This window comes from Malaclemys terrapin, chromosome 9, assembly GCF_027887155.1.
Source record: "Malaclemys terrapin pileata isolate rMalTer1 chromosome 9, rMalTer1.hap1, whole genome shotgun sequence".
NCBI classification, from domain to species: Eukaryota; Metazoa; Chordata; order Testudines; family Emydidae; genus Malaclemys; species Malaclemys terrapin.
Genome location: NC_071513.1, coordinates 91,344,072 through 91,359,937, shown reverse-complemented (window position 1 = coordinate 91,359,937; position 15,866 = coordinate 91,344,072). Strand labels below are relative to the sequence as shown.

At 42.6% G+C, this 15,866-nt stretch overlaps 1 protein-coding gene across 2 annotated transcripts in view; it reads right to left on the bottom strand.

Annotated features, from left to right (window-relative positions):
- Positions 1-15,866, bottom strand: part of FNDC3B (fibronectin type III domain containing 3B) — a 371,221-nt gene that overhangs the window by 101,398 nt on the left and 253,957 nt on the right. For both annotated transcript variants that reach the window (XM_054039466.1, XM_054039465.1), the window contains exons 8-9: positions 14,345-14,502; positions 12,236-12,295 (exon numbers count right to left, since the gene is read on the bottom strand). In XM_054039466.1, coding sequence (XP_053895441.1) covers positions 12,236-12,295; positions 14,345-14,502 — 218 coding nt within the window. The remainder of the gene's footprint in view (positions 1-12,235; positions 12,296-14,344; positions 14,503-15,866) is intronic.

Below are 15,866 nucleotides of genomic sequence, written 5' to 3'. Positions count from 1 at the left end.
AGAAGATAATAAGGTGATAAGTAACACACAACATGGATTTGTTAAGAACAAATTGTGTTAAACCAACCTAATAGCTTTCTTTGACAGAGTAGTAAGCCTGGTGGATGGGGGGGAAGTGGTCGATGTGGTAAATCTTGACTTTAGTAAGGCTTTTGATACTGTCTCGTATGACCTTCTCATAAACAAACTAGGGAAATACAACCAAGATGCTGCTACTATAAGGTGGGTGCATAACTGGCTGGAAGACCATAGCAATTATCAGTGGTTCTCAGTCAAGCTGGAAGGGCATAACGAGTAGGGTCCTGCAGGGATCAGTTCTGGGTCCGGTTCCGGTTCCGGTCAATATCTTCATCAATGATTTATATAATGGCATAGAGGGTACACTTATAAAGTTTGTGGGCGATCCCAATCTCAGAGGGGTTGAAGTGATTTGGAGGATAGGATTAAAATTAAAAATGATCTGAACAAACTGGAGAAATGGCCTGAGGTAAATAGGATGAAATTGAATAAAAACAAATGGAAAGTACTCCACTTAGGAACAATCAATCAGTTGCACACATACAAAATGGTAAATGATTGCCCAGGAAGGAGTGTTGCACAAAGGGATCTGGGGGTTATAGTGAATCACAAACTAAATATGAGTCAACAGTGTAACACTGTTGCAAAAAAAGCAAACATCATTCTGGGACGTATTAGCAGGAGTGTTGTAAGCAAGGAGTTTCGCGAGGGAGTTCTCCAGGTGAAGGAGGAGCAATACAGCACCCTTTTGGGGTAAGTGACTGTCTGTAGTGTGTGTTTGTTTGTGTTTGAGGGTTACTTGCTGTGTGCTGAGCTTGTGTTTGTCAGTCTGTTTGTTTGTTTTGGTTGTTTGAAGGACCGTGTGCTGTGGCTGGCAGTTGGAAGCTGTGAGCTTCAAAGGAAGGTTTGAAAGCTAGAAGCCTCTGGTAAGTGGCTGAGCCTTAATCAGTGGGTGGGGCATTCATACAGGCCAGGGCTTTATAAAGCAGCGCACAAGCGACCAGGGGCTGCTAACAGGGAGTTTCGCGAGGGAGTTCTCCAGGTGAAGGAGGAGCAATACAGCACCCTTTTGGGGTAAGTGACTGTCTGTAGTGTGTGTTTGTTTGTGTTTGAGGGTTACTTGCTGTGTGCTGAGCTTGTGTTTGTCAGTCTGTTTGTTTGTTTTGGTTGTTTGAAGGACCGTGTGCTGTGGCTGGCAGTTGGAAGCTGTGAGCTTCAAAGGAAGGTTTGAAAGCTAGAAGCCTCTGGTAAGTGGCTGAGCCTTAATCAGTGGGTGGGGCATTCATACAGGCCAGGGCTTTATAAAGCAGCGCACAAGCGACCAGGGAGCTTTGCGACCAGGGGCTGCTAACAGGGAGTTTCGCGAGGGAGTTAGGAAGGGGGCGAGGGTCCCTTGCCGGTTCCATCTGTTTTCTCTTGATTCCCCTTAATACCTATAAAGCAACTACATTCTAACTTTTTGCTTAAACAACCCTTTCAGCTGACAGGGGGCTGCAGACTGGAGTTTGACAGAGGGAGGCTTACGATGGTTAGGAAGACCCGCAACACCTGTGCCAGCACTGTCTCCTCCACCTGTGCCTGTAGCCAGACAGAGTGCCTAAGCATGGATGCCTCTACCCAGATCCTGGTGTGGTTTTGCAAAGACTGTAACTTGCAATTTCCACTTACTGATATCCAGGCTGGGGGGACCATCCAATGTGAGAGGTGCCTGCTGGTGGAATCTCTCAGGCAGCAGGTGGGAGAGTTACAGGAGGAGGTGGCTAGGCTGAGGAGCATCCGTATCCACGAGCAATTCCTCGACAGTGTCCATGTGGAGACAGCTGAGGTAGCTGTCCCAGTACACAGGACTGCTGATACACCACTGGTGGAGGAGGAGATGGCTCAGGGTGGACACTGGCAGCTGATTACTTCTGGCAGCAGGCAGTGCTTCACCCTTGCTCCGAACCCTTCTGCCGTGGTTATAGGTAACTGTTATGCTCTTCTTGATACAGGAAAGAAGGAATCACTCCCTACAGTAAAGGAGGAGAAGCCTCGTACCCCTAAGGCTGGAAAGTCTGCTGCCACCACTGCGAATAGGAAACATAGGGTAGTGGTGGTCGGAGACTCTCTGCTGAGGGGGATGGAGGCGCCCATCTGTCGCCCTGACATTTCATCTCGGGAGGTATGCTGCCTGCCGGGGGCCCGTATCCGAGACGTTACGGAGGCATTGTCGAGGATTATCCGGCCCTCTGACTACTACCCCATGCTACTCATCCATGTGGGCACAAATGATACTGCACGGTGTGACACTGAGCGGATCAAGAGTGACTACAGGGCTCTGGGAGTACGGGTGAAGGAGTTTGGAGCGCAGGTGGTATTCTCTTCAATTCTTCCTGTCAAAGGTAGGGGCCCGGGCAGAGACAGATGCATCATGGAGGTGAATGCCTGGCTGCGAAGATGGTGTCGCCAGGAGGGCTTTGGCTTCCTAGACCACGGGACGCTATTCGAGGAAGGACTGCTAGGCAGAGATGGCGTTCACCTTTCGAGGAGAGGAAAGACCCTGTTCGGACACAGACTGGCTAACCTAGTGAGGAGGGCTTTAAACTAGGTTCGACGGGGACAGGTGAGCAAAACCCACAGGTAAGTGGGGAACATGGAGACCGGGGAAATGAGTCGGAAACAAGAGGGAGTGTGGGCTATATTGGCAGAGAGAAAGGAGAGTCAGGACAAAACTGGGAGGAAAGATCAAACCAGTATCTTAGATGCCTATATACAAATGCGAGAAGTATGGGGAATAAGCAGGAAGAACTGGAAGTGCTAATAAATAAATACAACTATGACATTGTTGGCATCACTGAAACTTGGTGGGATAATACACATGATTGGAATGTTGGTGTGGATGGGTACAGCTTGCTCAGGAAGGATAGACAGGGGAAAAAGGGAGGAGGTGTTGCCTTATATATTAAAAATGTACACACTTGGACTGAGGTAAAGATGGACATAGGAGACGGAAGTGTTGAGAGTCTCTGGGTTAGGCTTAAAGGGGCAAAAAACAAGGGAGATGTCATGCTAGGCGTCTACTACAGGCCACCAAACCAGGTGGAAGAGGTGGATGAGGCTTTTTTCAAGCAACTAACAAAATCATCCAAAGCCCAAGATTTGGTGGTGATGGGGGACTTCAACTATCCGGATATATGTTGGGAAAATAACACAGCGGGGAACAGACTATCCAACAAATTCTTGGACTGCATTGGAGACAACTTTTTATTTCAGAAGGTTGAAAAAGCTACTAGGGGGGAAGCTGTTCTAGACTTGATTTTAACAAATAGGGAGGAACTCGTTGAGAATGTGAAAGTAGAAGGCAGCCTGGGTGAAAGTGATCATGAAATCATAGAGTTTGCAATTCTAAGGAAGGGTAGAAGGGAGAACAGCAAAATAGAGACAATGGATTTCAGGAAGGCGGATTTTGGTAAGCTCAGAGAGCTGATAGGTAAGGTCCCATGGGAATCAAGACTGAGGGGAAAAACAACTGAGGAGAGTTGGCAGTTTTTCAAAGGGACACTATTAAGGGCCCAAAAGCAAGCTATTCCGCTGGTTAGGAAAGATAGAAAATGTGGCAAAAGACCACCTTGGCTTAACCACGAGATCTTGCACGATCTAAAAAATAAAAAGGAGTCATATAAAAAATGGAAACTAGGACAGATTACAAAGGATGAATATAGGCAAACAACACAGGAATGCAGGGGCAAGATTAGAAAGGCAAAGGCACAAAATGAGCTCAAACTAGCTACGGGAATAAAAGGAAACAAGAAGACTTTTTATCAATACATTAGAAGCAAGAGGAAGACCAAAGACAGGGTAGGCCCACTGCTTAGTGAAGAGGGAGAAACAGTAACAGGAAACTTGGAAATGGCAGAGATGCTTAATGACTTCTTTGTTTCGGTCTTCACCGAGAAGTCTGAAGGAATGCCTAACATAGTGAATGCTAATGGGAAGGGGGTAGGTTTAGCGGATAAAATAAAAAAAGAACAAGTTAAACATCACTTAGAAAAGTTAGATGCCTGCAAGTCACCCGGGCCTGATGAAATGCATCCTAGAATACTCAAGGAGCTAATAGAGGAGGTATCTGAGCCTCTAGCTATTATCTTTGGAAAGTCATGGGAGACGGGAGAGATTCCAGAAGACTGGAAAAGGGCAAATATAGTGCCCATCTATAAAAAGGGAAATAAAAACAACCCAGGTAACTACAGACCAGTTAGTTTAACTTCTGTGCCAGGGAAGATAATGGAGCAAGTAATTAAGGAAATCATCTGCAAACACTTGGAAGGTGGTAAGGTGATAGGGAATAGCCAGCATGGATTTGTGAAGAACAAATCATGTCAAACCAATCTGATAGCTTTCTTTGATAGGATAACGAGCCTTGTGGATAAGGGTGAAGCTGTGGATGTGGTATACCTAGACTTTAGTAAGGCATTTGATACGGTCTCGCATGATATTCTTATCAATAAACTAGGCAAATACAAATTAGATGGGGCTACTATAAGGTGGGTGCATAACTGGCTGGATAACCGTACTCAGAGAGTTGTTATTAATGGTTCCCAATCCTGCTGGAAAGGCGTAACGAGTGGGGTACCGCAGGGGTCTGTTTTGGGACCGGCTCTGTTCAATATCTTCATCAACGACTTAGATATTGGCATAGAAAGTACGCTTATTAAGTTTGCGGATGATACCAAACTGGGAGAGATTGCAACTACTTTGGAGGACAGGGTCATAATTCAGAATGATCTGGACAAATTGGAGAAATGGTCTGAGTTAAACAGGATGAAGTTTAACAAAGACAAATGCAAAGTGCTCCACTTAGGAAGGAAAAATCAATTTCACACATACAGAATGGGAAAAGACTGTCTAGGAAGGAGTACGGCAGAAAGGGATCTAGGGGTTATAGTGGACCACAAGCTAAATATGAGTCAACAGTGTGATGCTGTTGCAAAAAAAGCAAACATGATTCTGGGGTGCATTAACAGGTGTGTTGTGAGCAAGACACGAGAAGTCATTCTTCCGCTCTACTCTGCTCTGGTTAGGCCTCAGCTGGAGTATTGTGTCCAGTTCTGGGCGCCGCATTTTAAAAAAGATGTGGAGAAATTGGAAAGGGTCCAAAGAAGAGCGACAAGAATGATTAAAGGTCTTGAGAACATGACCTATGAAGGAAGGCTGAAAGAACTGGGTTTGTTTAGTTTGGAAAAGAGAAGACTGAGAGGGGACATGATAGCAGTTTTCAGGTATCTAAAAGGGTGTCATAAGGAGGAGGGAGAGAACTTGTTCACCTTAGCCTCTAAGGATAGAACCAGAAACAATGGGTTTAAACTGCAGCAAGGGAGGTCTAGGTTGGACATTAGGAAAAAGTTCCTAACTGTCAGGGTGGTAAAACACTGGAACAAATTGCCTAGGGAGGTTGTGGAATCTCCGTCTCTGGAGATATTTAACAGTAGGTTAGATAAATGTCTATTAGGGATGGTCTAGGCAGTATTTGGTCCTGCCATGCGGGCAGGGGACTGGACTCGATGACCTCTCGAGGTCCCTTCCAGTCCTAGAATCTATGAATAAGACACGAGAAGTAATTTTTCCACTCTAGTTCATGATAAGGCCTGAGCTGGGGCACTGTGTCCAGTTGTGGACGCCACATTTTAGAAATATACCAATTTTTCAAAGAGATTCCAGAGGAGAGTAACAAAAATGATCAAAGGTCTAGAAAACATGACCTATGAGGAAAGATTGAAGAAACTGGGTTTGTTTAGTCTGGAGAAGAGACGACTGATGGGGGACATAACAGATTTCAAGTACATAAAAAGTTATTACAAGGAGGAGAGTGAAAAATTGTTCTTTTTAACCTCTGAGGATAGGATAAGAATCCTGGCCTTAAACTGCAGCAAGGGAGGGTTAGGTTGGACATTTGGAAAAACTTCCTGTCAGGATAGTTAAGCACTGGAACAATGCCTAGCGAGGTTATGAAGTCTCCATCATTGGAGGTTTTTAAGAACAGGTTAGACAAACCTGTCAGGAATAGTCTAGTAATTACTTAGTTTGGCCTTCAATGCAAGGGACTGGACTAAGTGACCTATTGAAGCCACTCCAGTCCTACACTTCTATGATCATTAGCCCAGACATTCCTCTAACCACAGTTGGCATCACTTCCTTTTCAACACCAACCCAGAGGAATCCCCTCACTCCCAACTTGTCTTTCCCTTCTTCAGGTAGAAAAAAAGTGAACTGTGTGCTAGTAACTCTCTCATTTCTCCTGGACCTTCAAGGGTGTCACAGGTGCCTGCTCACTTCATCTTTTGCCTTTGTGGATCCACCAGGCAGGATCACTGCCCACCGCAATCCCAAGAGTCTTCTAGAAGTACCAGAGTGTAACCTGACCCCACATAAAAGTGAGACTAGATAACCTTTTCTCTCTTACTGCAGGTGTCTAGGAGTCCTCTGAAGGTTCCCTAGCTATTTTGCTAGATTTAGTTGTGCATTACTTTCCTCACAGGTTTACTAGTGCTGAGCTTGAGGGGCTTCCTAGTTTCTGTAGACGGCGTGTATATGTGTGTGCCCACAAACAAATGGGATTGGGGCAGACCTCAATAAAACTAGGATCCAAACTTAAAACTTACAACTCCAAAAAAAGAAGATGGGGCACTGCTAGCTTACACTTCCCAAAGTCCCCAGAGACTGTCACCAGGCCTCAGCTGAAGACAGTCACTAGAGGTTGCTGGATCGATACATAAGGAGGTATAGTCCTTTGGAAGCATGCAGTTATTGAAAACAAAAACCTCCCAGCCGACCTGAAGGGGCTGATTCTTAGACAATCCCTTGTGAACTGAAATGAAGGGCTATTTTGTGGAACCAAATGCTACAGGTTTGCATACCTGCCCCCGCACTCAACAAGTTGAAGACTTGTCAAAATTTTTATTTAAATTTAAGAGTTTTATTTTCCCATGTAGAACTTCTGTACAGCAGAGCAAATCAGTCAGTTGCACAGCTTTCTGCTCAGAAACCGTTTAAACTGAGTCCAGACAGTGACTTCTGGGTTGGCTTTAGCCACTGTGTATTTGAATGTGGAGTTTATACACGGGCAATTACCAAATTTGTTTTGGGTAGATAAGAGTAATTCAACCTCTGGGGGGCAACAAACAAGAGCTACTTGCACTCATGAGAAATTCTTTGTAGAATTGCCTCTGGTATCTTCCAATGAGCAGCTAGGAGTCAGAACAAAAGTAATTGATTCCCCACCAGGTGGCTTGATTCATTGCGTGTTTGTCTCCTGTGCATCCCTGTCAAACTAACATCAACTGTAGGCAGCAATTCGAACTAGGTGAATCCAAAGGGAGCCTCTTTTTAGCCAAGACAGCAAGAGCTGCATTGTGGTTTCTCCCAGTTAGAAGTTGTTCTTTGCATATTGATACTCAGGGCACGTCTTCACTCACTCAAACTGCTATAACGGCACAGCTACAGCACTGTAGCACTTCAGTGTAGACGGGAGCGGGCAAACTTTTTAGCCTGAGGGTTTCCAAAATTGTATGGAGGGCTGGTTAGGGGAGGCTGTGTCTCCCCAAACAGCCAGGCATGGCCTGGTCCCCGCCTCCTATCCGACCCCCCCGCTTCTCGCTCCTTGACGGTTCCCCCGGGACTCCTGCTCCATCCAACCCTCCTGTCCCCTGACGACCCCCCAGGACTCCTGCCCCATCCGCCACCACCTGCTCCCTGTCCCCTGACCACCCCCGGATCCCCCTACCCTGACTGCCCGCTGCCACCCCATCCAACCCCCCCTCACTCCTGACTGCCCCCCCCAGGGACCCATGCCCCATCCAACCCCCCTGTTCCCCGCCCTCTGACCACCCTGACTCTATCCACACACCCCACCCCCTGACCACCCCCCGAACACCCCTGCTGTCCATCCAAGCCCCCCTGCTCCCTGCCCCCTTACTGCGCAGCACAGAGCACCGGTGGCTGGAGGCATTACAGCCGTGCCGCCCAAAGCACCGGGTCAGGACGCGGCTCTGCAACTGTGCTGCCCGGCTGCCCAGAGCATTGCGCCGGTGGCGTGGCATGCTGAGACTGCGGGGGTGGGGGAATAGCAGGGGAGAGGCCCGCGGTACCCTACCTACTCATGCCGACAAGAGGCCTTCTCTTGTAGGCATAGATAATCCACTTCCCTGAGAGGCGGAAGCGAGATCAACGGAAGAATTCTTCCGTCGACCTAGAGCGGTCTATACCACAGGTTAGGTAGGCATAGCTACATCTCTCAGGTATGTGGATTTTTCACGGTCCTGACAGATGTAGCTATGCTGATGTAAGTTCCCAGTGTAGATCAGACTTTACTCCTTGGTGATTTCATGCCTGAAAGGCTACTGCCTCCATAGTGTCTGTTAGATTTGCAAGATCAGAGAAAGTCATGAGGAAAACCTATCTGAACCTTTACATTAGTGTTAGGGAAGTGACTCTAAATTCCAAGTGACCTGTGTTTTTGGAGTTGTAAGGTAGAACACACCTTAAAAAAGACGTAAGTGCCTTAAAAAGTCCAGACTTCCTTATCACCCATAAGTACTATATGATGTACACATGGAATCTCATCAAAAAATGAGAGGGGTTGTATTTGAAATGGCTGCAATAAAATATATTTCTTGAAGAAAAGTAAGATGTAGGTTCATAGTGAAGCTATGTAAGCCTGCAGTTTTTTTGTGCCTAATACATCAGAAAAATTTTTCAAGAACTGTGTGGGAAAATGTAAAGCCTTAGAAATTTGGTCAAGGTCACTGAGACCTAGGATGATCTCCATATTAAGTGCTGGTCATGCATGTTTATTTATGGACTTTACACATTTACTAGGACTGGCCCGAAAACAAGAAATCTGTTTTGTAAAATTTTTTAAGGTTTTTACATTTGTTTTCATCAGAATGAAATGGAGACACTTCCAAATTTCTGATGAAAAAAGAGTGAGATCCCACATCAGAATAGCCAATATCCCCGGGGTGGGGTAGAAAGAGTTAGGGCATTCACCTGGGATGTGGGAGACCCAGGTTCAAGTACCTGATTCAGAGCAGAATCTCCCACATCTCCGGTGAGTACCCTCACCACTGGGCTATTGGCTATTCTGGTGTCAATCCATCTCCCTCTCCACACCTCCAACTCTGCCCCCACCCCTCATATTGGATTTGAAAGAGTTTCCACACAAAAATTTGGTTTTAACAAATCAGCATTTTCCAGCTAAAAAAATATTCCTGACCAGCTGATATTTACTGCTTGCAATGCTTTAATACACAATCCCAACCTCACCAAAAAAAAAAAAACCACATAGAAGAAAACACATAAATTGGTTTTGTAATGCTAGTTTCCTTCTCCTACTACTTTCTGTGCTGCCACTTTGGGGCCTGCCTTTCATATCTCACAGTCCTGTATTCTTCCTCAAACACAATCACTGCAAACTGTTCACCTCTGATTTGTGATTTGACAAACTTGCAGGAGAAGCGCAGGGGAAATTTAGTTAGGCAGAACATAAATTACCTGCACTGAAACTACCTGAAAATTGGCCCGGACACTGGTGTAAACACTCCTAATGCTGTGAAAAATGGCACGGTATGTCAATACTACTCTATTATTCTTATTACTACTACACTAGGTGAAGCTTGCTTTAGAAATTATACTTAACAACCTGCAGCAGGAAGCTTTGCAGTGTGCTGTAACTTTCTTCTTGCTATTACTGCGACACGGGCTCCTTTGCAAAGGGTCCTCTCACCTCAGATCTGACAAACTCACTAGACTAAACACATGCCTTCCAGGATATTTATCAATAAAGAGCAGTATGTCAGGTATCTACAGAAAGTGTGTAACTTGTCAAGATTCATAATCATTGAGAGATGTAAGTATGGGAAATATTTACGGAATGATGTAATTATATTGAAAGTATGCTTTATGGACTTGGAGTAAAAGTTAGTCACCGGGGGCCATTATGTCTTGGTGATGGCCCTTTCAAGCATGGCAAAACATCAAAGACAACTGCAAATAATCGAAATCACGTGGAGATAAAAAAAAGGGGACTTTACAATAAACACAGGTTTGCCCTGTCTGTGAATAAAGACAAGAAACTGCTATATGAGAGGGGGAAGAGAGACCCTCTGCATCCTTTCACTGAGGAGACATCTTGGGGAGCAGGGATGTTCTCATGAAAAACTGGATCCTAAGTTACTTTATTAGATAGGAAAAGTAACTATTAATAAAGTGTAGACACAGGTTCGCATTTTATGATTTTGTTTTTTATTGTAACCATTTGTTTCCACCTCTCTCTCTTGTTTCTAGTTAACACTCCATTCTATCTTGAATAAATCTCCTTTGGTTTCATTACAAGTGCTCTGTGTATTACAGGGGCGAAGATTTAAAGTAAAACTGGTAAGCTGGAGTACTCTGCTCCTTTGAGAGCAAGGATCTGAGATTTCTGTGAGTAGCCAGTGTCGGGAATGGATATCACAGGGGAACACTTCAAAGGGACTTGAGAACTGGGGTGCACCTCTTGTTAACTTGCAAGGCGAAGGCAGGGCTGACACCCAGTCACCATGGGCAAAGACTCCCACTCGCTAGAGACACAGTAACAAATTGACTTACAGTCCTGGGTACCCTGAGAACTATCACAATTCTCTGCTAGTTACTATGGCTGGGACACTTGTTTGGGACCCAAAAGCATGCTTGTTCCATAGATCTGGAAGGATTTATTTACCCTCTTGCTCTTCCATTTGAAAAATAATTTATAAGATATTCCTGGAACTCAGCAGTCATGTATTTGTTTTTAAAAAGTTCTAACACCAGCAGATTGACATATGTTTGATATTTTAAATTCAGAAGCAATCTTCTGTTTATTAGGTTAAGCCATTACACAGAGTAGCAGCATTGATAGGAAAAAGGGTGCCAGACTCTGCCTTTGTCTAGAAAACAGAAGGAAACAATAGACAGAAGGAGTGAAAGGAAATTTTGTTCAGGATATTGAACATAAATGAACAGGATGTGAATTTGAGGCCTGGGTTCATTAGTAAAGTCTTAAAGAAAGCCATAAAAACACGGATAATAAAACTTGGTGTCAAAATATCAGTGTGTGAAACTGAAACACGTGTTAACAATGAAAATTAACTGTGCAACCAACATGTAGCTCTATAATCTAAGGAGAAACACCATCTAGAAATGAATGCCTTCTGTTGGGTGTTAATTTGTCAGTTTTAAAGAGGCATATAAACATGCAGTAAAGCTTTTAAAGAATCAAGTCAGCTTTATAAAATATACAGACTAATTCTGATATTATCCTTATAGTTTGAATACTGATAACTGTCATGTATGAAGAGTATATCCTTCGATCATTCTGCATATAGGATCTTCCATTACAGACGATTCTAGTTCTGCAAAAAAACTGATCTGGCAATATGAATAGACAGCTTCAACAGAGTTTGCATTTGTCATGGGGTCTCAGCTTAAATTCTTAAATGCAATTTCAGTGCAATTTTGTGCACCAATATTTTTGTGCTCATAATTTCCCCATACTCTCACAGACCTTTAGCACAAACTGCTCTTTTTCACAGACAAGTTTTGCATAGACAATATCTGCAATATTAGAATGTACTTTTCATATGATTCTCAGTGTAAAGTTAAAATCTAGGCAGCTCATAATCACAGAGCTGACCTAAAATATCCAGATGCTGGAAAAATGGTCAAATCAATTTTTTTAGAGACCAGTAAAAGTCAAAATTAATAAAGGGTAGGATAGGTAATGGATGTAACCTACTGGGCAGCCAGTACTACTTATGCAAAAAAATTCGAACACTTTGGTTGTATTTTTCTAACAAACAAACATGATGACACGTTGGACAGATGTCAGTCGCTTTATTCAGTCACTTTGGCAAGCCTGAGATATACTTTCATACATAGACACTTTAAGGCCTGTTATATACTCTCTAGCCAGTTGATACAGCTATACATCTTTCTTTCACTTTAGTGATGACAACACTATGATAGACAATGCATTGTTTGAAAATCTCTCTCATAATTTACTACTTGAGAGATGGAAAGCTACTGCTGAATACTTAAGGGCTGTTGAGAAAGTACTGTGAAATTCTTGAGCTATATCATGCAGAAGTCAAAAGGCTCCATTTTCTTTTTTAGATATAATTGAACAGATTATATTTAAGAGATTTTCAGATTTATAACAACTCACCTGACATGATAATCTGTTGCTGGCCTAAGGTCTTTCAGGTTATATTCTAATTCTTCTCCACTGCAGAAAGAAATCATCCATATAGCATGAAAAACAGTACCTCAGTTAGTACAGCTATTGTATTTCTGACATCTAGGGGCTCTTACAAATGATGCATTGAAAAAATAAATAATTTCCAGGGTAGGAAAATAAAAGTAAATAATGTAGGACCAACTTGTCAACAGACTGGAAGTCTTTACAAGTTTCCATATTAAAGGAAAGAGAAGTAGTTATATTTTCCATTTATAAAGTAACCCTATCATATGGATTTATTTATACACTGTCTTTATCCATACACACCTATGTCAATTTAACTTACTAGGCCTTTCAACTCTCCCTGAGTTATGCTGAAAATGTGCCTCAATCACACCCCAGTTCCATGATGATTTTATTATTGTGAAGTACCTGCTTCAGAAATGCTGAATCATCAAACTGGGTTGGTGAATATAATATCAAAAGATTCTAACATGGCTTGAACTTCAGCATCTTGCATTAATGCTTCATTTGGGGCCCTCATTTTGAGGTCTTGTCCAATATTATATGCTATATTTGGGCTCAGCAGGGAAGTACATAATCTCCATTACTAACAACCACAGCCTGTGCCCATTCAAGTCAATGGTAAAACCAGTGGTACAGAATTGAACTTTAGATATTGAATGGTTAGTTAACTATGGGATTTTTTTTAAACTAACACCCAGGCTATCCATAAATCCTTCCAGTTTATGGGGCCTCAAATTGTAACAGCTATAGGAGAAGAATCTGGCCATGTATTGTCCTCTCTTCCAGGCCATCTGCTGGAGATGGAAAGTTAGAATGACTCACAAATTGCTGAATCTGTGGAGGTTTTGTCTATTATGGGACTCTAAGCAGCCTCTTGGATTATTAGGGTTAAAGGTTAACTCTAAGTACACCAGTAACTGTGGAGCATCCCTGTAACATCAGTACTTGGTTTTGTCCCACTTTTATTAAAACAAAGAAAAAATATAATCTCAATACAGTAAATACATTTATTACAGAGTCAAGTGAGATCTCATGGAGATGTGATATAAGACTAGAAAGTGTTTTGAAAACAAGGAAGTGTCCTTTCAGGTATGAGCATGTGCTTTCTGCACTGACAGAGGTTAGAGATGGGCAAGGCAGTCCAATTCCCTGAAAATTCAGTGTGGTTCCCCATGACACACTGGCACACGAGTTAGTGCAGCCTGACCTCTTGGGCAGATAAGATGGTCGATACTTCGCAAGATTTTCTCTTGATTACAACAGTTACCCTAGCTGCTTATAATGGAGTGGATATATATAATCTATCCACATTATAACTGTGTGTTAAGTTACAGGACATCCTGAGAACGGAGATGAACTTGGCCACAAAAGGTAATTATTATGCTACCTGGATTCCCTTTAGTGAAATTCATAATAGCCAATCTGGCATCTCAGCACTTTTTCCAAATTGGTGGTCACTGGGTGAAGAATATATGGAATTACACTACACATACTTGATCATAAAATGAACTCACAGGATCATAGAATTTAGAAACGGAAAAGTCTCAATAGAATTATAACTTATGTCACAGTTGGGTCTGGTGATAGTAAAGTGTACAGAGAATGATTTTGTTGGGGAGCCTATGTAATCCACTGATGAGTGTGTATTACAGGTCCCCCTGTGTGCTGATCTGCAGAGAGTATGAGCTGTTACAATCCCCAGCTACAGAGACATGGCTGTTAAACTCACGCTGTAGCAGCTGGTGGTTTTAGCTCTGGCAGGTGTCTGTCACATCAGGAAAGTACATGTGAGAGAGTTTTGATAACTTGAGGGACAGGAAATGGTAGCTCTATTCTTTGGAGAGGGACAAGGCAGAAAGTGACAACATGTGCCAGCTCTGCTGGGGGGTGGCCCCTCCCACACACATGGTCTCAATCAATTTGCAGGAAGCTTTTTCAGGTGGAGCTAGAATTACAAAAAATGGGACAAAATACTTTTTTGCGAAATTGGTAGTATACAAGGAACCAGGATAGCTCATTTTAAACTAAAATATAAACATAGAACACCACATGAAAAAAGTACATAATTACCTGTAAATTATCTTGTACTTTCCATCCCTCCCTTTGTCTGATAAGGCAACCTCGTAAGTACAAGTGTAAGGCAAGCCATTATTGTGTCTATCCACACTTAAAAGGCCAGTTGGAGGACACCATGTAAGTAAAACTGTTCTTGCTTGAATATTTGAAACCTATAAAAGAAATGTTAGTCGGTGTGAATTCCAAGTACTGTGTTCTCTTACAAGTATATGAAATATATTTACTCTTTACCAAGTAATTGCTTATAAATACCTCCCCTAAGAGTTATTAAGGAAACTAAGTAGTCATTGGTGAGAGATGAAGAACTGTAATGAACTAGAAACTGGCTGAGAGACAGGAAACAAAGACCTAGGCTTCGCTGTGGACAGTTCAATGATAATCATGTCTCAGGATGCAACACTGATCCAAAAATATCCACAGTGCTATACATAGACAGGAAAAACAAAACAATTTAGGACCGCTTCGGGTCATAAGCCAATCTCTAACTGACAATTGCTAAGAAGAAATTTCCCCTGCTGCAGGCTAGTTATTCCATCCATAATTGTCCATTTAGGGATTCCTTGAACCTTCTTCTGAAGCATAAACTGCTGGCCACCATTAGAGACAGCATACTGGACTAAATGCAGTATGAGGTGCACTTGTTAGGAATTATGATGGTCCTCTCTGACCTTAAAGTCTATGAGTCTATATGTCCAAATAATCTTAGAGCAGACAGAGCCTAAAACTAGTACAGCCTTTTTTTGCTCTGCTACATTCCTTAACAGGACAATCCGCTGGCATAATGCCAGAAGCATCATGTTCATCATAGGCCTGTACAGTACAGTAGCTTCCATTTGAACAGACTTCTGATACCATGCTGAGAGAGGAAAAAACGTTAATGCTTCTAAAAATCAATGTTTACAGTGGCTATCCTGGAAAGAAAGTACTGTACTTCTAAGTAACTCTTTTGAAGAAAACACTGAGAAATCATTTTGTAGCCCTGAGCACTCTGCCACATAATCACTTGAGTTTAGATAATGAAAATGACTAATCTCTTAAAATTGCAATGCCAAATGTAACAGTGAAAAAAAAAATAGCCTACGTGAGGAGGAGCTAAAGCTACATTCCAGCGCACAAGGTTTTATGTTTCTTATTAATTTCTGCTACATGTCAACTTTTACAAGTTTTATCATTCTAGCAGATTCCTCCAAAAAACATACAGAGCAAAAATCTCTGTTATTTCAGAACGTGTAAGAAGCTGAATGATTTAGAGACTCAGTTATAAATTTTCTATACTTTTCCACATAAATCTGGCACTCCTCTCCCATTAACGATAACAGTACTTGCAAAACTAATGTGCTGTGCAACTGTACTTGGAATTTACTCTTTGAGGTCCAACATAGCTTTCTAAAATGTAGTTTCATTGGGAATGTGGTTGGAATATCCAAGTTTAAAGACGTACTTTCCTGCAAGAAAGAGCTCTGGAAATCTCTAATGTCCATAATGAAGATCATTTAACATCTCATCTGAAAAATAC